At 55.6% G+C, this 19,926-nt stretch overlaps 7 protein-coding genes across 7 annotated transcripts; 3 read left to right on the forward strand and 4 right to left on the reverse strand.

The window, feature by feature from the left end:
• Positions 1–17: 17 nt before the first annotated feature.
• On the reverse strand, positions 18–2,969 carry BDY24DRAFT_377482 (PH domain-containing protein). The gene is made up of 4 exons (XM_076638785.1): positions 1,742–2,969; positions 1,522–1,664; positions 910–1,453; positions 18–786 (listed from the first exon to the last, which is right to left on the reverse strand). The coding sequence occupies exons 1-4, from the start codon at positions 2,634–2,636 to the stop codon at positions 341–343; spliced, it is 2,028 nt and encodes a 675-aa protein (XP_076500490.1). The 5' UTR covers positions 2,637–2,969; the 3' UTR covers positions 18–340.
• A 3,148-nt stretch (positions 2,970–6,117) lies between these two features.
• Positions 6,118–8,250, reverse strand: BDY24DRAFT_377484 (uncharacterized protein). Its single transcript, XM_076638786.1, has 6 exons — positions 8,166–8,250; positions 7,889–8,009; positions 7,554–7,813; positions 7,168–7,434; positions 6,546–7,037; positions 6,118–6,449 (listed from the first exon to the last, which is right to left on the reverse strand). Exons 2-5 carry the CDS (start codon positions 7,896–7,898, stop codon positions 6,618–6,620), a joined length of 957 nt encoding a protein of 318 aa, XP_076500491.1. The 5' UTR covers positions 7,899–8,009; positions 8,166–8,250; the 3' UTR covers positions 6,118–6,449; positions 6,546–6,617.
• Positions 8,251–8,265: 15 nt separating this feature from the next.
• BDY24DRAFT_438410 (uncharacterized protein) lies at positions 8,266–10,295 on the forward strand. Its single transcript, XM_076644354.1, has 6 exons — positions 8,266–8,691; positions 8,795–8,900; positions 9,025–9,152; positions 9,322–9,418; positions 9,578–9,682; positions 9,830–10,295. The coding sequence occupies exons 1-6, from the start codon at positions 8,438–8,440 to the stop codon at positions 9,908–9,910; spliced, it is 771 nt and encodes a 256-aa protein (XP_076500492.1). The 5' UTR covers positions 8,266–8,437; the 3' UTR covers positions 9,911–10,295.
• A 2-nt stretch (positions 10,296–10,297) lies between these two features.
• BDY24DRAFT_377495 (MFS transporter) lies at positions 10,298–13,584 on the reverse strand. The gene is made up of 19 exons (XM_076638787.1): positions 13,375–13,584; positions 13,182–13,298; positions 13,072–13,087; positions 12,935–13,007; positions 12,806–12,846; positions 12,573–12,712; positions 12,413–12,496; positions 12,315–12,342; positions 12,184–12,238; positions 11,957–12,108; positions 11,820–11,880; positions 11,724–11,733; positions 11,489–11,656; positions 11,337–11,418; positions 11,243–11,265; positions 10,993–11,162; positions 10,808–10,901; positions 10,624–10,726; positions 10,298–10,517 (listed from the first exon to the last, which is right to left on the reverse strand). Exons 1-19 carry the CDS (start codon positions 13,497–13,499, stop codon positions 10,338–10,340), a joined length of 1,722 nt encoding a protein of 573 aa, XP_076500493.1. The 5' UTR covers positions 13,500–13,584; the 3' UTR covers positions 10,298–10,337.
• A 332-nt stretch (positions 13,585–13,916) lies between these two features.
• On the reverse strand, positions 13,917–16,566 carry BDY24DRAFT_166484 (RNA exonuclease). The gene is made up of 8 exons (XM_076636214.1): positions 15,904–16,566; positions 15,445–15,804; positions 15,340–15,358; positions 15,035–15,258; positions 14,852–14,952; positions 14,708–14,722; positions 14,428–14,599; positions 13,917–14,279 (listed from the first exon to the last, which is right to left on the reverse strand). Exons 1-8 carry the CDS (start codon positions 16,489–16,491, stop codon positions 14,079–14,081), a joined length of 1,680 nt encoding a protein of 559 aa, XP_076500494.1. The 5' UTR covers positions 16,492–16,566; the 3' UTR covers positions 13,917–14,078.
• Positions 16,567–16,605: 39 nt separating this feature from the next.
• On the forward strand, positions 16,606–18,090 carry BDY24DRAFT_377501 (ribonucleoprotein LSM domain-containing protein). The gene is made up of 4 exons (XM_076638788.1): positions 16,606–16,702; positions 16,885–17,031; positions 17,546–17,641; positions 17,725–18,090. Exons 1-3 carry the CDS (start codon positions 16,670–16,672, stop codon positions 17,591–17,593), a joined length of 228 nt encoding a protein of 75 aa, XP_076500495.1. The 5' UTR covers positions 16,606–16,669; the 3' UTR covers positions 17,594–17,641; positions 17,725–18,090.
• A 547-nt stretch (positions 18,091–18,637) lies between these two features.
• Positions 18,638–19,850, forward strand: BDY24DRAFT_166521 (uncharacterized protein). Its single transcript, XM_076636215.1, has 4 exons — positions 18,638–18,863; positions 18,933–18,979; positions 19,076–19,310; positions 19,439–19,850. Exons 1-4 carry the CDS (start codon positions 18,804–18,806, stop codon positions 19,802–19,804), a joined length of 708 nt encoding a protein of 235 aa, XP_076500496.1. The 5' UTR covers positions 18,638–18,803; the 3' UTR covers positions 19,805–19,850.
• Positions 19,851–19,926: the final 76 nt, after the last annotated feature.

Below are 19,926 nucleotides of genomic sequence, written 5' to 3' on the forward strand. Positions count from 1 at the left end.
CCGTCTGTCTCCTCTCGTTTGAACGAAAGTGTGCATTTGAGAGAACGAACCGAAACGTGAAATCAACCAAAACAACGAATCAAGAATCAAGAGATGAAAGCGAGAAGGGGAGAAAACGTTAGTGAAGAGAGAGAGAGAGAGAGTGGTAGCCGGAGCGGGAGCGGGGAGACGAGAAAAGAACGAAGGTCGTAAAAATGAACGAAACGAAACAAAACGGACAAGACGATGGCGCGAAAGAGAAACCAAGAAAGATGAAAGAGAGATGGTTCATGTAGAGCAAGGGAGACGCAAGGAAAGGAAAGGAAACGAGAAAGAAAGCGAAAGCAGGTCCACGACCAGCTCATTCCGACGGAGCTCTAGAATTGGTCAACCTCTCTACGAGACTAGGCCTTCCCTTCCCCTTCTTCCCGATCGTTCCACCCGCAGCGGTCCTCTCGTTCGACTCGCTGCTCTCCTTCGCGCTCCTGCTGCTCTTGCCGAAGATGGACGAGACTCCTTGACTTCCGTTCGAAGCTGACGAGCGACGAGATCCTCTGGAGCGGAGGGAGAATCCTGAGGGAGAGATGGACCGGGTTGGGAGATCCTGCTCGGCGTCGAGAGCTGCTGACGAGTTCGAGGCTGCCGAGTAAGGGCCGCCTTGGAGTTGGGTTTGTTGAGAGGAGGACGACGAAGGCTGGGTAGCGGCTCGTTTGTGGTTGATGGATGAGGAGTTGTGATTCGAGGCTGAGGAGTGGGACCGAGGAGGGTGGTTGTGGTGAGTTTGGATGTGACGGCGTCCAGCGAGGGCTGGGGGAGGGAGGGAAGGAAAGAAAGAAGAAAGCGACGGGAAGAAGGGGACAGGCAAGTCAGTCGAGAGCTTCGGGAGAATAGAGAGGCAGCAGATAGAAGGACGACAAAATCCAAGCTTACTTCCAACATCGTGAATCCCTCCGCAACAAGCCCTCACGTTATCCAGCCCTTCGTACCCTTCTTCGTCCTCGTCGGCGTCCTCTGCTCCTCCGATGTGCTCGAACTCGTCCTGCTCCTCGTACTGTTGGCGATCGTACGGGTTCCCCGAAGCCTTGCTCCTGAACGAAGCAGCCTTCATCGACTTGGTAGGGCTCTGAAGGTTATCGTGCTCGACGTGTTCGAGGTACTCTCTCGCGGCGGTTCCGTTCCGTTTGCTGACCGATCCGTTGTGGTTCGAGAAGGCGATGGAAAGAGCCGACTGAGATCGCTTAGCTTTGGGAGTGAGGTGGAAGTTTCCAGTTCCGTTGGAGGATGCCGAAGCGAAGGATCGGATGGAGTTGGGAGAGGCGGAGGGGATTCGAGGTCGGGAGGAGTCGTGATCGTTGGGAGCGCTGTGGCCTCGGTAGTGGTTAGCGTTGGGAGTGGTATCGAAGGGACCTGCCGAAGGTTCCGAGACTCCGTTGGTAGTTTCGGGGGTAGGACGAGCGAGGAGGTATTGGAGAGCCTAGAAGAGGAAAAGGAAGCGACGCGTCAGTTCGAGTTTTTCGAACTTCGAGATCAAGCAGCACTCACGTTCAGCCAGATATCGTGCCTCTCCTTCGAAGTAGCGGTGAACTTCATCTCCCTCTGAGGAGTCGAGACGATGACGGAGTGGTGATAGATTCCTGGGGGCATCGGGTTGGGATCCTCGACGGATCGAACCGACTCGATGTAGGCTGCAGATGGACGAAGAACGGAATCGATGTCAGTGAGAGAGATTTCAAAGAAGAAGAGAGATTCAAGAGAAACTCACCACTCTTCGCACTCGACTCCTGAGTTCCAGTCGATCCAGGATCCGCCGAACTCCAGTAGAGGGTCTTTGTGTAAGGGTGAACCCAGAAGAACCTCTTGTGCCTCTTGTCCGAATGTCCCTTGCCCATCGTCTTCCTGGTGTACTTGTAGAGGAACTCTCCGATCATCGTCTGAGTGATAGCGAAAATGACTTGGGGATCCGTCGAAGGCGTCGTCCCTCCTGGTCCCGTCGCGGCTCCTCCCATCGATTCCTGAGGAAGAGCGTCGCTGTGAGGAGCCTCACTCGAGTGAGACGAGTCGATCGAAGGAGCCCGATCTCGATGAGATCGTCCAGAGAACGTCGACGAAGCGAGGGAGGCGTGAGAGTTGACGACAAAGTCGGCCTTCTTCCTGACGTTGGTTCGAGCGGCGAGGGATCCTCCTGTTGGTTGGATTCCGAACTCGGCCATGGATCTTGAAGCTCCTCCTGAAGTAGATCGGAAGCTGCTCGATTGAGATCCCTTGGCCTTAGAAATGCTGGGTCGAGAGGTGTTGGGAGGAGGCATGGCTCGAACACTTCCTTGACCTGGGACGAGGAGGTTCGACCTCTGACCGTTGACGGGAGTGATGGATCGTTGGTAGACTTCGGGAGGAGGAGGAGAGAGAGGTCGAGGAGGAGGCATCGAGACCTTTCGAACGGTGATGCCCGCTGGAGGAGGCATGTTGGGAGGAGGAGGGATGATGAAGGTCGGAGGACGAGATCGATCCTGAGGGAGGGAAGGGAAAGTCGTGTCCGAAGGAGAGGTGGGCGCCGAATCCTGCGAGTCCTGTTGGAAGAAAGCTCCGAGGTCTCTTTGTCCGTTCTGGACGGGAAGTCCGTCGGAGGAGGTGGAGGCATCGTAGCGGTAGAGACCCATGTCGGAGAGAACGGGAGGAAGGATCGATCCGATGGACGCGTTGAGCGACTTGTCCTTCGATGGAACCTCGACGATCCGGTCGACGTAGACGATCTTCTCGACCTCGACGACTCGATCCACCTCAACGATCCTCTCGATGGGGACCTCCTTGATGCGCTCGACCTCGATGATCTTGTCGACGTAGACGAGTTTCTCGACCTCGACGGGCTTCTCCACGATCCGCTCGACTTCGACTTCGACGATCTTGTCGACGTGGACGATCCGCTCGACGGGGACTTCGACGATCTTCTCAACTTCGATTTTGACTTCCTTGTCGACGTAGACGATCTTCTCCACTGGGACCTGTGGCGAGAGGAAGGGGAGGAAGAGAGAAAGGGCGTCAGATGAGAAAGAAAAACAGAGAGAGAGTTGATCGGGAACTCACTTCGACGATCTTCTCGACCTGAATCTCCTTGTCGACGTAGACGATCTTCTCGACGGGAACCTGCGAACGGGAGGAGAAAGAAGGGGAGTCAGTCCGGGGGAGGAGAACAGCCGTCTCGAAAGAAAGACTCACCTCGACGATCTTCTCGACCTCAACCTCGACCTGCTTGTCGACGTAAACGATCTTCTCGACGGGAACCTACGAGAAACAAAGAGTAAAATCAAAAGAGCGTCAGTCTCGAAGCAGCGGAAAGAAAGGACGCGTCTCGACCTCTCGAACTCGTTGAACTCACCTCAACGATCTTCTCGACCTCGACTCTCTTATCCACATAAACCACCTTCTCCACCTCGACCTCCACCCTCTTCTCCACCTCAATCTGCTTCTCCACGTACACCACCTTCTCCACCGGCACCTCCACCCTCTTCTCAACCTCAACGATCTTGTCGACGTACACCAACTTCTCAACGGGAACCTCCACCCTCCTCTCCACCTCCACCTCCTTATCCACATGCTTCTCCACGTAAACAATCTTCTCCACCGGAACCTCCACGACCCGTTCGACCTCCACGATCTTCTCGACGTTGATGATCTTCTCCACCTGGACCTCGACGAGCTTCTCCACCTCGACGGGTCGGTCGACGTAGACGAGCTTCTCGATAGGGACTTCGACGATCTTCTCGACCTCGACGATGACCTCGACGGGTCGATCGACGTGGATGATCTTGTCGACGGGCACTTCAATGATCTTGTCGACCTGGACCTCCCTGTCGACGATCCGTTCGACTTCGACAATCTTCTCGACCTCGACGAGTTTTTCGACCTCGACGGGGACTTCGACGATCCGTTCGACCTCGACGATCTTTTCGATTTCCTTGTCGACGTAGACGATCTTTTCGACGGGGACCTGGTGGCGAGGGGGGGAGAGGAAAGGAGTCAGTTCGAAGGAAAGGGGACGGACGCGTCTTGCCGGAAGAGCAAGAGACTCACCTCAACGATCTTCTCGACTTCGATTTCCTTGTCGACGTAGACGACCTTCTCGACGGGCACCTAGAGGAGAGCAAGGGAGAGACGAGAGACGAGTCAGCTCGACGAAGGAGGAGAGACGCGCGTCGAACGAAACCGAAAAGACTCACCTCAACGATCTTCTCCACCTCAACCTCCTTATCGACGTAGACGATCTTCTCGATGGGCACCTACGACGCAACCAACCAAAGTAGAAACAAACCCAAAGTCAGCTCTCTCTCTCTCTCTCTCTCAACCCAACCCAAACGCGTCGAAGACGAAACTAAAGACTCACCTCAACCCTCTTCTCCACCTCCACAATCTTCTCCACATACACGATCTTCTCCACCTCCACCACCTTCTCCACCTCAACAATCTTATCCACCAGCACCTCCACCTCCACGATCTTCTCCACCTCTACAATCCTCTCGACCTCGACGGGAACCTCGACGATCTTGTCGACGTAAACGAGCTTCTCGACCTCCACGATCCGATCGACAGGGACTTCCACAATCCTCTCCACCGCCTCCGGAGCCTGACCTCGACTGTTCGATCCTCGAGCGGTCTCAGCCAGAGCCCTCGCCGTCGCTGCCGACCTCAAGAAGGTAGACGCTCGAATGCTTCCACCTCCCGACGAGTTCCCCCCATCACTCGAATCATCCGCCATCGAATGGAACTCGGTCGTCGATCCAGACGAACTGATCCCACTCCTGTTCCTCGCCATGGCAGCGAGATCGGTAGTAGATCCGAAAGGAGTCGACGTCCCCACGCTCTCCCTCGCGTCCTCGAAGTCCCCGTCCGTTTCGGTTTCGGTGATTCCCCCGTCCTCGGACGCTGGAGGAGCGTTGAAGAGAGGCATCTGACGAGACGCTCGAGGAGTGGAAGCGGAAGCGGAAGCGTCTCGAGCTCGGAGGGTGTCGAAGACGGAGACGGAGCCGAGGGAGGCGAGACCTGCTCCGATGAGGGCTGGGATCGTTGACGAAGAAGGAGGAGGGGTGGTTGCTCGAGGGGGAGCAGCAGCGGCGAGGTCGGTGGTGGGGGAGGAAGGGGAGGTTTGGGTGTTGGCTTCGGCGAGGAGGACAGTCGAATCCGGGTCGGTTCCTTCGTCGACGAACTGCTTCTTCTCGGACGATTCCTCGTTCTCCATGAACTCCTCTCCTCCAAGCTCGTTCGAGAGAGTTCCAGCGGTAGGGATGAAGCTCCTAGGTCGAGCAGCTCCTCCTCCTCGTCCTCCTCGCCGACTGACGGTCTCGGAGCTGTACGTCTTGAGCGGCGACGCGTCCTCCTGCTGTTCGTCGTAGAGTCCAAGCGATCCATTCGCTGGCGAGTTGGAAGCGAACGCTGGGTCCATCGATCCGGAAGAAGTGTTGGCTCCGTAAGGCGAGTCGTTGGCGGTGGAGGAAGGAGCGGGGGATCCGAGGTTGGTAGGAAGGAGACTTCGATGAGCCAAAGGCGACGGAGTTCCAGCTGCATGCTCGTCTCCTTCTTCCTCCTCCTCGTGGGTGTAGACGTCGGGAGAGTCCGGCGAAGGAGCAGCCATAGCGAGGTTGTCGGCCAACGAAGGTCGAAGACTCCTGACTCCTCCTCGACCTCCTCGACCGGCTCCTCTTCCTCCTCGTCGACCTCGACTCGATCCAGCTCCAAGTCGACCGGACTCGTCCACCCAGGATCCATCCTCCTTCTCGGCTTTGAGCTGCTCGACTTCCTTCCTGGCGGCTTCGAGCTGATCTCGGAGGACCTCGAGTTCGGATTCTTGGATTCCGTTGAGACCGTAGAGAGATCCCTTGAGAGGGGAGTCGGAGAGTTTGGAAGGGGAGTTCATGGGGGATTCCGAGTAGTCGCTGAGTAGAGAAAGAGGCGAAACAAGGTCGAGAAGGAACGGTCAGCTCATCGTCGTCGAACAAGCGAAAACCCGTCTCGAGTCGAGGAGGCACGGGAACGGGAAGACTCACCTCGAATACCCAGGACTCAACACCTGCCCCATCGCATCGAACCCAGGCCCTCTCCTCCTCGTACTCCCACCCATCCCACCGCCTCCGACTCCAAACTCATCCACCTCCTCCCCATCCTCGTCCCCATCCTCCCCTCCTCGTCCCCACCCCCTCGCACCAGGCGTTCCCAAACTGCCTCCGAACCTCCCTCCCGCAGCACCACCAGCACCAGCCCCAACCTTCCTCGCACTCCCCGGAACCCTCGACGCAGCCTTCGCAGCCTTCTCCATCGCTCCTTGCAAATCCGACTTGTCCCTCTGCAGGCCAGCGGCCGTCTTCCTCATCGTCGCCATGTCGGCTTCGTGCTTGGCCTTGAGCGAGCTGAGCTGGGAGGAGAGACGGTCGGTTTCGTTCTTGGTGGTTTCCGAGGTGGAGAGGAGGAGCGCGTGCGAGCGGGTGAGTCGAGCGAGATCAGAGTCGGTTTTGGATTGGGAGGCGAGCGACGTGGAGAGTTGGGTTTTGAGATCTTGGAGGGTGACTTCGAGGTTCCAGTTTTCTTCTTTGAACTTGTCTGTTGGGAGCGTCGAACGAAAGCAGAGGTTCGAATAGGTCAGCTTCGGAAGATCAGTAGACCTCCCTTCCTTCGAGCAGGGAGGAAAGGAAACGAAAGCGAAAGCGAAACGTACCGGCACTCCCCTCCAGCGTCCTAACCACCTCCCTCAACCCTTCCTCCCTCCCTCTCCCCTCCTCCACCTCCCGATGACTATCCTCCAAAGCCTTATCCCTCTCGGACAACAGCGTCTGCAGTCTCCTGACTTCCACGAGGAGGGACTGTCCGATCTCGGTAGCGAACTCGATGTCGTTGGTTCGATGAGCGGCGTTTCTCGTTCGTCGCGACTGGGACGGGTCGTGGTTGGGAGGGAGGAAGTCGGATTGGGTGGTGGTGGTGCTGGTGAGGGTGGAGGAGGAGAAGATGTCGGAGGAGGAGGAAGAGGAGGTGGGGAGGGTGTTGGTTGAGGAGGAGGAGGGGTCGTCGGTGGGAGTCTGATCGAGTTCGGAAGGGAGAGGGAAGAGAGAGGTCAGCTCCTCGGTCATGCTCTCCAGCAAGGACTTCTTCCTTGTATATCTTCCCACTTTTAGAACAAACGCAAACGCAAACCAAACATGAACTCACCTTCCCACCCCTGATTCCCTCCCAAACCCCCTCGTTCTCCTTCTCCCAACCTCCTACGGCCTCCCCTAAAGCCTGCAGTCTCGCTCTCGTCTCCTCCCCGAGCTCCTCCCCGTCGCTATCGGTCCCTCCTCCTCTGGCGGAACGAGCCTCGACCTCGGAGAGCTCTTTGACTCGCGCTTCGAGCTCCGACTGTTGACTGAGGATCTGCTGTCCAAGGCGACCAGCACGGACGAGCTCTTGTTGCTTCATCTCGATCAGGTTTTCGAGCTGGATAGGGAGACCAGGTGGAGAGAGAGAGAGAGAGAGGAAGTGAGCGAGCGAGATGGAAACGAGGAAGGAGAGAAGAAGAGAGAGAGAGAGAGGAGGAAGGGAGGAGGAGAACGAACCTGAGCTCGCATCGCTCCAGCACTTCCTGGCTTGACCTCCTTCGCTGTATTCGGAGGGAAGAGTCCATTCAGACTGGCAGAGGAAGGTCCCGAGGAAGGTTTTCCATCGTATCCGTTGTTGTTGTTGTTGTTGGTTGAGGAAGGAAGAAAGGCTCTCGCTGTTGACGTTGGTGAAAGGGGAGCGGGAAAGTTGGGTCGTCGAGTGGTAGAGGTGTTGAACGAGGTACGACGAGGTGGAGGAGCAGCGAAGGGATCGTCTTCTATAGGAGGTGCATGCAATGAGGGCTGTCAGCGAGGGAGAGAAGAGAGAGAGAGAGGGAGAGAAGGAAACGAACCGATGTTCATGATGAGGGAAGGAAAGGGATCGTCAGTTGGGACGAGGGTCGATCCAGAGGGAGGGAGGTGTCGCTCCGTTGCCAGAGAGAAAGAGTGTCCGTCTGTATATGTACGAGGGTGCTGGTGGATGGGAGAGAGCGAGTCGAACGAGAGAGAAGGGAGGAGGAAGGGAGAGCAGAGGGGGAAGGGAAGGAGAGAAGAAGCCGTCAGTCTTCGCTCTCTCTCGTGCTCTCTCCCTTTGATCGAAACCTTGAAGAAGATTTTTCTGAGACTTACCTCTAGAGATGCGGGTGTCTATGTACTTACCGACGAGGGCTCTAGCCGAAACCGAAGAAAGGAAGAGAAGGAGAGAAGGTGGGTGTTGAAAGGAGAGAGAGAGAGGGGCTTCAACCTCTCTTTCTTTGTTTTCGGGCGGAGAGAGAAAGGAGAGACGCGTTGTTTTCTTTCTTTTCTTTCCATCCTCCAACCGTCACTCACCCACAGATCCAAACTCTTCTTCTTCCTCCGTCCCCTCCCTCTCCTCCTTAACGACCGACCTACGAACCAAAATGTCCTCCTCCCAACCTGAAGCAGGTCCTTCGCAAACCTCGTTCGATTCTCAAGGCTCCATGCCCATGGACCTCACCTCCGACTCTCTCCCTCCTCCTTCTCAACCTCAGCCATCCTCCTCCCAACCTGAACCTCCAACGAACGATCTCCCACCTCTCCCTATACCTGAACCTCAACCTGACTATGGAAGGAGGTACGATATGCTCTTGCAGGCGCTGGAAGTAGCCGTTCGGAAGGGAGTCAACAAGTTCACGTTCGTTCTCTCCCTTCCCTCCTCCCTTCCCTCCCTTCTCCTTGAGCTCAAAAAGAAGCTCATTTCTTCTTACATATTTGGTTTGTTTTGGATGGATCCCCAGATACAAAGATTTCTCCTCGGCCTTCCCTCTCCAAACGCTCATCAACCCGAAGGAATGCAACCAGGTCTACATCCACACGGGCGAACAGCTCAGAACGAGGATCATCGTTCGTCCACCGTTCCCTCTTGCTCTACGCCATCTCAAGAGCTCGTTCGTTACTCTGTCCCTTTGAAGCTTCCTACTGACTCTTCACCCCAAACCCATCCTCGCTTTTGGTTGGTTTCCTCAAGACGGTAGCGACCGAAAAGCTCGAAGAGGTCAAGACGGGTCAAGGGCTTCGAGCCGTTCAGCAGGCGTGTCTGAGAGCGAAGGAGAGGGCTGCTCAGGGGGATAACAGGATTAGAGGGGATGAGTGGATGTGAGTGAATCTCTTAAAAACCTATTATCGCTTTGATGGGATGCTGGGTGGGAAGGAGGGAGGGGAAAGGGGAAGAAGGGAAGGAGAAACGAAGCTGACCTCGCCCTCCCTCCCTTCCTTCCTTGCCTCCCTCTTCCTCGCTCTCTCTGTCGTTGGTTCGCTCGACTAGCCTCACACCAAACCTCACCCCAGCAGCCATCTCAGCAACGTACAACCTCCCTCTTTACGATGCCGAACATGCGAGGCTGACGGCTGAGCTTGTCCAGGTTCGTTTCGTTTCGTTGTCTCAGCCCTCCCTCCCTCCCTCCCTCCCTCCGCTATCCTCAACCTCAGCCTCAGCTCTTCTCACCCTCCACTCCCACTCTTCCCCTCTCGCACCAAACCTGACCTTTTCTCGCTCGTTCGCGTGTTCGTTTTCTTGATAGCTCAACACCTCCATCCAAACCCTCGCTTCCTCCCTCCAGCAATCGGAAGCTCAACGAACAGAGGTCGAAGAGGTGACGGCTGCCCAATTGGGGGATATTGAGGAGGTACGTTCAACCTTTATTTTCCATTCCACACCCATTCCCAACCCATCCCAATTCCCTCGCTCGTCTCGTCTCGTCTCGTCTCGTTTCCATCTCGAACGAACTGAGCGCTGACCCCGTCGTTTGCTCGTTTCTGGTCTCCGGTTTCAGACCGTCAAATCCCTCCAGAAACTCCCAACGGAGGAAATGGTCGAGTGGATGGAGAAGGTTCTGCCGGAGGGAGGTCGGTAGCCCCTCCCTCCCTCTTCGTCTCCCTCTTCCCTCGTCTCTCCTCCCGCCCGAGCGTTCGTTCGTTTGCTCGTCCGGCTGGGCTTGGAGGAGGGTATCTTGTCTTGTCACGTCTTGGGTTTGGGGTTTTGGGTCTTGGTTTGCGCTCGAGGGAGGGAGTAGGGTGGGTGGATGCGACGCGTCCGAGTTGGGTTGGGTGGATTCGGGGTGGATTTTCTTGACTTAATGAGCAGCTACGAATTTTGTTTCAGTCTTATACTTCACACGTTGCGAAGGGTTGGTTGGAGCGAGACGGGAGGAACCGTTGGGGGCCAGATGGATGCGCAAGAAGAAGGAAAGGCGAATTCAGGCGACGTCCGTTTTGGGCCTCTTTTCTGCTGTTCGATTGTTCTTTGACGAAGAGAGACTTCTATGATAAACAGGATTTAATCTAGGAGCCAAAGATGATTGACTCGTCCCTCGATTTCCCCTCCTCTGCTGGTATCGAAAGATCCAGCGGCGCGTCTTCGTTTGTGGACGTCGAGGCGACGAGAGCGAGCGGGTTTTCGAAGAAGAGAAAGACCAAGACGGCATCGAGGATCATGATTCCCATGCAGAAGATGAAGCCGAACTGTTGCGTCCGTGATCCCATCGAGGAAAAGGTAGGGTAGGGCTCAGCGAAGAGCCAGAAGAGAGAGCTAGAGGAGAGAGGGAGAAAAAGGAGGAGGAAAACGAACCTTGTACCCCTTCTGAGATGGAGCAGGAACTCCTTCCTCCTCGGGGAAGGCGACTTGGATGGTGGAGGTTAAACTGAGCAGGGCGGCGGTGCCGAGTTGGAGACTGGGATCGACTCAAGACGTTGAGGAGAAGTCAGGGGGGGGGGGGATGGATTCGACGCGTCTCGACTCCCTCTGGACTCACACCGAGACCCAAATCCCACCAGCAACTCCAGCGTGCTTAGGCGGAACGCTCATCAAGAGTGAAACGAAGGCTGAAACGTAGGCGAGAGCGACGCCTGGAGGGGACGTGAAGGGTTTCAGAATCGAACCGAGGGGGGAAACGACGCGTCTGCCGAAGGAAAAGAGAGAGAGAGAGAGAGCACCCACTCAAAGACCCCACTACCAGTCCAGGGAAGATAAGCGGCCAGAAATCCTTCGCGTCGTCGACGAAGGAGAAGAGAACGGACGATCCTGCTCCGAGCAAGACTCCGGAGATCAGTCTCCATCGAAGAGGGAACTTGGTGAGAGGGATGGCTTGGGCGATGACGACGGCGAGTCTACGGAAGTGAGAACCTTAAGTCAGGATCGATGGTGAAGGGAAGTGAAGGGAAGTGAGAGGGGAGAGAGGAGGACGAACGTCGAGCAGATTCCGGCGGGGAGCTGGAAAGGAAAGCAAAGCTGGTCAGCGTGCGATTTGGTTGACGAGGGAAAAAGATAGGCATTGAGCTCACAAATCGAACAGCAGTCATAATCCCAGTGATCCCCCATTCGGCTTGGAAGATGTCGGAGAAGGAGACCTGAGTGGTGAAGTACCTGCGACGACCGAAAAAACAACAAGTCAGCATCGACGTCGCGATGACAACCCGAACTCCTTTGAACCCACCAGTAACCCATGCTCAAAGCGAAAATGATGAGCAGCGTAAAGTTTGGGATCTTCCAGAGCGATGGCGAGAGAAGAGCGTCGATGGGGTTGATTCGAGACTGCCAGTAAAAGAAGCACGGGAAGAGGAGGGCGCCGAGAACGACTGTTGAGATGGTTGTGGGATCTCGCCTGAGGAAGAGGGACGGAAGGATGAGCGACCGCTGTAATTCGTACAAGCGGAGAAGAGAGAACTCACCATCCCTTCACTACGATATCGAAAGGAGGAGAGAGAGAAGGAGTCAGGACGGCGCGTCGCAACTCGATCGAGGCAGAATCAAAGGAAGAGACGTACCATTTGCTTGAGTCAGCCCAAAGATGAGGAGAACAATAGCAGCGGTTTGCAAGCATGTTCCCTGTTGATGAGAGACGGAAATGGGAAGGGAGGTCAGCAACGAGGAGAGGAGAGAGATCAAGAACGGTGCGACGAACGAGGTAATCCATTCGAGGACCTCGAGCAGCAGGAACCTCGACGCCGTCTACTAGCGCAACGGGAGGCTCAACATGTCGAATGGTCTTGGGATCGGGGATCAGGAAGACGCAGGCGATGGCGAGAGGGGTGGCGATGATGGTTGAAAAGTAGACTGCGACGTCGGGGCGAACAAGAGAGGGTTCAGCCAACGGCTTCCTTGAAGGAGGAACCTCGGCGTTGAGCTCACAGATCCAAGACCATCCTCCGAGAAGAAGAGCTCCACCAATGATGAGGCCGAAGATCTGGAGAGCGGGGAAGGAGTGAAGGAAGGTGAGCGTCGCGTCTCGAGACGAGAAGAGAAAGAAAGCGTTGACGAACGGAGGCGACAGCTCCAGAAGCTCCGAAGCTTGAAGAGAGGAAGGGGAAAGATCAGTACCTAGATTCAAGGACGGTGATGGGAAGAAGGGAGAACTCACATAGCAATAGCAGTCGCCTGCTCTTTGGGTTCAGGGAAGAGATGGATGATGAGCGTCGTGGCAGCAGGGATGGTCAACGAAGCTCTGGAAGAGTGAACGGTAGTAATTTCAGCATCATCTCTGATCTTCTGAGGGAGGGAGCAGAAGGAACGAAACATACCCCAGTCCCGAAATCGCTCGAAGGATCAGAAGCGTCGTCTTTTCTCGAGCGAGTCCGACTCCCATCGAGAAAAGTCCTAGGAGCAAGAAACCGACGATGAAGACGATCTTGGGATTGGTGATATCACTGACTCGACCTCCCTACACTCCATGAAAAGCAAGAGAGAGGTATGCAGCTCAGGAACGAGAGGAATCGAGGCGACGCGTCGAGAACGGAAAGGAGAAGAGACGAACCGTCAAGAGAGCTGAAGCGAGAGAGAGGGAGTAGGCGTTGACTAAATCGTAAAGCAAGATGATCACAGAATCAGAGAAGAGCTAGGGAAGAGGACGAGGCTCGAGGGGGAGGAAGAGAGAGAAACGAACCGATCCAATTCGACTCGCTCACGGTCATCCCCAGATCCTGCGCCATTTGAGGAAGAGCTACCACTACGGCGGTCTGAGCGAACCGGAAATGTATCAGTACCACCCAGCACTCAAACTCTGGGAGGGAGAGAACTAACAGCTCCGAAGGTATCCCTTTCAGAAAGAGAAAGACGAAGGCGACTCAGCCAGTCAGCAATGCAAGCATCGATCCTTCTGTTTCCTCTTTCTTCGAGACGGAGGCACTCACAGGAACTGAGCAGCACAGAACACAGCGAGCAGAAAGTTCCTCCTAGCGTTGGAAGGAAGAGCGAAGTGCTTCTCGAGCTCGTTGGCTTCGGGGTCGTCGAGGTCGAGGATCGGAGGGCTGAAAACGAGCCGGAGTTGAGAAAGCCCATGATGAGCTTGAAGATCATAGCAGGAGGAGAAGGTCGATAACTCACGGGTAACCATGGTCCTCAGAAGTACGAGATTCAGCATCGGTTCTCTTCTTCTCCTCCAGCGCCTGGGAAGAGGAAGGATTAAGGTCGAGCTCATCAGCGTCGAGGGTTGACGAGGGAGGTGGCATGGATGTCGTTGAAGCTGAAATTGGCGAGGAGTCTTACTAGGAGAGGCAAGGTCGAAAGAGAGAGAGAGAGGGAGAGAGTTGGGGTTGGTGAGCGAAGAAAGAAACGAAACCCTCCGAGATCAGTTTTATCGAATCGCAGGAGTCACCTCCTCGTCGGATCCGAGATCGACCTTGGAACGGCCAGATGTCCTTGGTATCTCTCTCGTTTCTGGTTGTGACTCCTTCGTCGGCTCGGCAGGCAGGCTGAAAACGTAGGCGGCCGGCGGGTTTGACGAAGACGGATGATGACTGAGCGAAGGAAGTTTAGAACCTGGTCGTCGGATCGGAGGGAGGGAGAGAGGAGAGAGAGAGAAGTGCACTGACCTCAGTGTGTTCGTCGGCGAGAGGATTGGATGGTTCGTCTTTCAGCCTCAACAAGCCAAAGTAAAGCAGCTGAATTGTTAAAGTCGTAAAGTTAAGCAAGAAAACAACAACGTCCATACGACGTCGTTCGCCTTCCTCCAAACCCATCTCCCTCCTAGTCCTCCCCCATTCCTCTCCCTTAACCGCTCCTCCTCTTCTTCTTCTAACCAGCTCTCCTCATCTCCCCCCACTCCCACTCCCACTCACCCCTCCCCCCGCCTCCCTAACCTTCAACTTCACCAAATCCAAACACGTCCTCGCGTCCACCTCCGGCGAATGCCCATCGTCCCCCGAGTTCTGGATGATCCGTTGGAGGTAAGTCGATGCGAGATCTTTAAGTGCTGGGCGGAAGGGTGGGCCGAGGGAGTGGGGGAAGATCTGCGAGGGAGAGAGAGAGAGAGAGAGAGAGAGGCAGTCAGTCCTTCACGTCGAGACGTCGTTTCGTTTCGTTTCGTTCGTTCCCTCCTTCGCTCGAACGAACCAAGTCAAGGAGAAAAGATGAAAAAGAAGTGGGGCGGTGACTCACCACAGCAGTATCAACCACCTTCCTATGGACCAACCTCAGCGCGAGCAGATCGTTCTCGAGTCCGTGTCCGACGAGCGTCGTTTCAGGGGAAACCCAGACGCAGAGGGCTTCTCGAACGGAAGCGAGGTCCATGATGGCCGAGTTGATTTGAGGGAGGTGGAGGCCTGAGAATCTGCGTTGGAGGAGAGCCGAAGAAGGGAGGGGAAGAGAGAGAGAGAGAGAGAGGTCAGGACGAGGAAAGGGAGGGAGTTGAGTTTGTTTGGGCGAGTGAGAAACGAACCGAGTGTTTAGATCTCTGTACAAAGCAAAGCAAAAAGCGTTTTCCGAGTTTCAAGGGAAGAGAGTCAGTACAGTGATTGCTCGGTTCGAGCTCGGAACGAGAACGACGAAACGACGCGTTCGTTCGTTCGTTCGAAAAACTCACAGAACCGCCGCCGGATCAGGTCTCACAAACTCATCCAGCACAACCTTCCCCTCCTCATCCAGCAACGTCACCCTCCCCACCGACATCCCACACGTCGAGTACTGTGCACCGACCCGGAACAACCTCAAATCGCGTCAGCCATCTCCTCTACCTCTCTCCTCCCACACCCCCAACTGGACTCACAAACATCTCACAATCCATCGCTCCAACCTCCAACCCTCCACCCATCCCTATCCCTCCCATCTCGCCGTTCATCAACCGCTCTCGGACCTGCTCGGTCGTCTTGAACCCGACGCGTCGATGGAGGTCGGAGGGAGAGGTTTCTTTGAAGACGTGGGAGAGGGAGGAGGTGCAGCCTGGGGAGTTGAAGGGAGCGAGACAGCAGGTCGCTAGTTGGGTGCGGACGCCTGTGGGAAGGGAAGAGAAAAGAGGAGGTTAGGTGAGTTTGAAAGGGAGGGAGAGGAGGGCAGAAGGAGATGGAGACGAACCGTGCTCTTTCGCCCATCGCTGTTGAGAAGAAAGAGATGGAAAGTCAAGAGTAAGCGTCGACGGCTCATTCGATCAAGAGTGCGTTTTTTTTTACTAGAAATCACCTTTCTTCCCCAATGGAACGAGCACTTCTCTCCTCCTGATCCCTCCTCTCCCTCTCCCTCGACACCTCCCTTTGGAACCACGAAACTCTTCGCACACCTCCCACACTCCTTCTCCTCCCCCTCACAGTTCCCCTCCTCTCCCCCTGCTCCGTCAGGAACCTCCACCAAGTAACCCCAAGTCTCGAAATCCTCGATTTTCAGCAGCAGCGACGCGATGCTGTCGGGCGAGAGTCGACTGGCTCGTTCGAGCGCGAGTCGTTCGAGGGTTGCTACGTGGGTGGATTGAGTTCCGATCGAAGGGTGGGAGAGGGACGTGGGAGGAGCGCGTTTACGGAGCGAGATGAGGATGTTGGAGAGCGCCTGGGAGGAGGGAGGGAGGGAGGAGGAGGGAGGTGGTGGTGAGCTCGTTCGTTTCCTTCTCTCGCTCTCTCTCGGAGTCAAATTTCTCGTTGGACTCACATTCTTGTACCCAAACTTGCCACCTTTAAGATACCCTTCCTGCTCCTGCTCCATCGCATGCTGAGCTACGAGTCCCTTTGGCGGACCAGGTGGATTCGGGAGGGAGGAGTAGAGAGTCGAGAAGGCTGAGAAGAGCAGCTGGAGAGCTCGTTGACGATCTTTCAGAGGAACGGTGGTTTGGTTGGGGAGGAAGTTGAGGATCGGACAGTCAGAGGAGTTGGTTGAAGTTGAAGGGAGGGTGGGAGGGAGGTTGGGTCGTTTGAGAGCTGGACGAGAGGAGGACGAAGAGGACGACGGAACGGGTGCGACGGCGACCTTCCTTATCTTGACCTCCCTAGCGAGAGCGGCTGTGACTCCAGAGTTGGCAGGTGCGGGTCGTTTAAGGATCGATGGTCCTGCTGCTGCTGTTGCCGAGGAAGAAGAACGACTCGTTGAGGCCGTTGTCGTCGTTGAGCTCGTTGCGAGTCCAAGCAACCTCGCGAGATCGACTGGCGTGGTGGTGGTGGAATGGGAGAGAGGGCAAGGCGACCGGGTGCAGGTTTGATCGGGACAGCGAACGGAGGAGAAGAGGGAGAGGGGGGTGAACATTTCTCGACTTTGTACTCTATAGAAAGATGGTCGAGGTTTGAAGAAAAGAAAAGAAAAAGAGAAAGCGACGAGCTCGAGCTCGATTCAATCGTTTTCTTACGAGTTGCTCTCAACGTTCATCCTCTCTCTCCCCTTCCCTTTTCTCCCTTTCTTTCTCTCCTTTCCAGCCCTTCCCATCATGTCGAGAGTCTCATCCCCAGAGTTGAAGAAGGTCAGTTCCTTTCCCCTATTCTTGGGAGGAAGGGGAGGAAGGAGAAGGAGCAGCCGCAACCCCCCGTCGCTCGCGTGTCCTCCCTCCTTCTCTCCTTCCTTCTTCCCTTCTCTCTACTCAGCTCTCTGCTCTTCTCTGCTTCCCGAACGCTAACCGTCACTCGTTGTCGCTCTCGTCTACAGTTCATGGACAAGCGAATCCTGATCCACGTCCAGGGAGGTCGCAAAGTCACCGGTGTTCTTCGAGGGTTCGACATCTTCCTCAACCTGGTCGTCGACGATGCTTCGGACGAGTCCACGGCGGGGGATAAGAAGTCGATTGGAATGGTCGTGAGTACAGCTTGTCTTGTACACTTGGACGTGGGTGGTTGGGCGCTTGAAGGGGAGAGGGGGGGAGGAGGGAGGAGGGAGGGGCGTCGACGTCGAGGTGAAGGGAAGGGAAGGAGCTGGACGGTTCGAAAGGAGCTCAAAGGACGACAAGAGAGCTCCTTGGACTTGTATGCTCTCTGTTGGGAGGCTAAGAGGAGGTGTTAGAGCCTGTAGACGGAGCAGCTTGGTACTTGGAGCTGGATGGCATCCCACACAGCTCGAGGAAGCTCGGAAGGAGAGAGGGGAACGAAGGATCTCAGCTCGAGCTCTCCTTCCTTCAACGCTTCTTCTCTTCTCCTTCGCTCCTCCTTCACCTCCAATCACGTTCAGCTAGGATTCTACCACTCCCCTCACTCCCTTTGGCTTCTCCAAAGAACCTCCCATCGATCCAACCTCAACCGAACCTCACCTCCTTCCTCCTTCCCTCACCTCCCTCAACCCAAACTGACCTCTCCTCCCTCTTCCACCTCCCCAGGTCATCCGTGGAAACTCAGTGACATCCGTCTCGACACTATCAGCTTAGCTCTCGTCATCCTTCAAAAACCTTCCTCTCTCGGCCTCCCCCAACCTCGTTCGTTCAACTCTCCCTTCTCAGCTCACCTTCAGCTCCCTCCCTCCCCTCGTCCTTCATCGCGCTCGCTCACTAACGTACAGCACACCCGTCGTCTTTGCTCTTTGCTCGTCACAGGTGCAGCATACCCCCATCTCCCATCTCGTCTCAAATCTACACCACCATCAAACAATCGCACGCAAAGGAGGAATCGAGGAGGGAGGAGAGGAGGGCGGTTGGGTTGAGGTTGGGAGCAGGGAGAAGAAGGAGATTAAGAAAGGGTACGATTACAAAATATAGGATCGATCTTCCTTTGTACTACTTTCTCTCGGCGTTGGTGCGTGTGCGTGTCTGCTGGGGAAAAGGGCGACGCGTTGCGTTCAATTCGACGTCTTCCCGTCGACCGTTCTCTTCGATTCAGGCTTGTCGTTCTCGATCTAGTCCTTTGGAGGCTGCTGTAGTCTGCCTCCGTTCTTCAAAACTGGTCGAGTCATCAGGATGAGGAAGAGGGAAGGGAGTGTGTCGGACGTTTGGGAGCGAGAGAAACTTCCCGCTTTCGCGTTGGTCTGGTCGTTCCCAATCTGGATGGAAAGATTCTAGCCCTCCCGCTTTTCGTCCCATCACCACCACCTTCTTCTCTCCCCGCTCTACTATCTCCGCTTCGAAACCTTGCCCTTGATACTCCTCGTGAGTCCTTCGTTCGAAGCTTTTGCGGGCTTGTTGAGCGAGGAGAAGCAGTCGGACGAGCACGTCGAGAAGAGATCGAAACCTCACCCTTTCCTTCCTTCCTTCTTTCTCTTTCGTTTCGCAGATGTTTCCCCAACGTCCTCCTCCTCTCACCCACCACCATCACCTTCGCCCATCTTCAGACGAGGTGAGTTCATGATCAAGTCAAGAACCACGTCGACTAGCTCGTCGCTGATCGTTCCCATTTCTCGTTTCCGATTCGTCTCACTCTGCCCGTCTCCTTCTCTTCATAGATGTCTCCCCATCCTCGTTCCCCCACTCACCACCCTCAACCCTCTCCAGGAGATACCCCTGAGGTTCGTTCCTCCCTTCCTCAACACTCAATCCGTCGCTGATCGTTTCTTGTTGTTTTCCGTCTCAGCCTCCAACAGTCAACCTCGACGACGACGAGCCCTCCGCGAAACTCTTCGGGGAGATCTTGGGTCTTTCTACCGGGATGAAGGCTCGAGCGGTGGTTCCTGTGTTGAAGGAGGATTTTTTGAGGGCCAAGAGGATGGTGAGTCGATGAGACGTCGTTTCGGGGAGGCAGGGAACTGATGTTCTGGTTGATTGCGGGGGCTTTTAGACCGATCTGGTCTTCTCGAGAGGAGAGTTGGTTGCGAGGCGTTCATGGTGAGTCAACTTCGGGGATTGGGGAGCAACTTTGGGAGGAAAAGGGACGTTGATGATCATCGAAACGCGTCGCCATTTTCGTGCATCGACTTCAAGGCCGAGTTTCAAGCCCTCTACCTCCCCTCCTTCCTCCGAACCTTCTCCCAAAATTCCATCGGGGATTTCAACGCCGTGCAACCTCGTCTCTTCGAGTACTACAGCGAGCTCGTCGAGCGAACAGCAACGTCGTCGTACTTTGGCTCGGTTCGTTCGGAAGCGATGGGACGAGTTCCAGAATTTTCAGATCTCGGTAGGATTAAAGTTAAGAGTGGTATCGGGGTGGAGGGAGGAGGTGGGTAGCCATTCCGCTTGGGAAGTGGATCGTTTGGGTGCCGGCAGGAATCGAAAGCTGATCGCGTTTTCCTCTCGACGTTTTGTTTTTCCTTCGGGTGATCGCCACGTCTCGTTCCTTTGCTTTAGATCCGTCGCCCCATCCACCTCTCGCTCCTCCCAATCCTCACCATGGACATTGACTTCCGACCCAGTCTAGAGTACACAAAACCTAGCTCCTCTCCTCAGGAGCTCGCATTCATGGCCTACCTCGTGGAGCGGGATCCCATGGGGAGGGCGCTCTTGAGTGCTGGCCGAAGGGGACTTGAGAGGGTGGAGGATGAGTGTTGGATGAACGATGGGAGGAGAGTGGGTTGTGGAGGGGGAAGGGGACGCGTCGTCAAAGATGGCGCTAGGAGGTTTGAGGAGTGCCGTGTGAATGATGGGAAGGTTCGGTATCGGGAGAGGGAGCTGAGGGCTTGCTCGAGAGTGAGTAGAGTAGAGTTCGGGGTCTGAGAGCTTGACTGACGCTTTGTTGTTTTTTGCGTTTAAAAGTGCAAGGTTGTTCGGTTTTGCTCCGAGGGTGAGTCGATCTTGACGCGTTGTTCTTCCTCTGTTTTGCTCGAGACTGACTTCTC

Source organism: Mrakia frigida (assembly GCF_051309035.1).
Source record: "Mrakia frigida strain ATCC 22029 unplaced genomic scaffold BDY24scaffold_3, whole genome shotgun sequence".
Classification (NCBI taxonomy): Eukaryota; Fungi; Basidiomycota; class Tremellomycetes; order Cystofilobasidiales; family Mrakiaceae; genus Mrakia; species Mrakia frigida.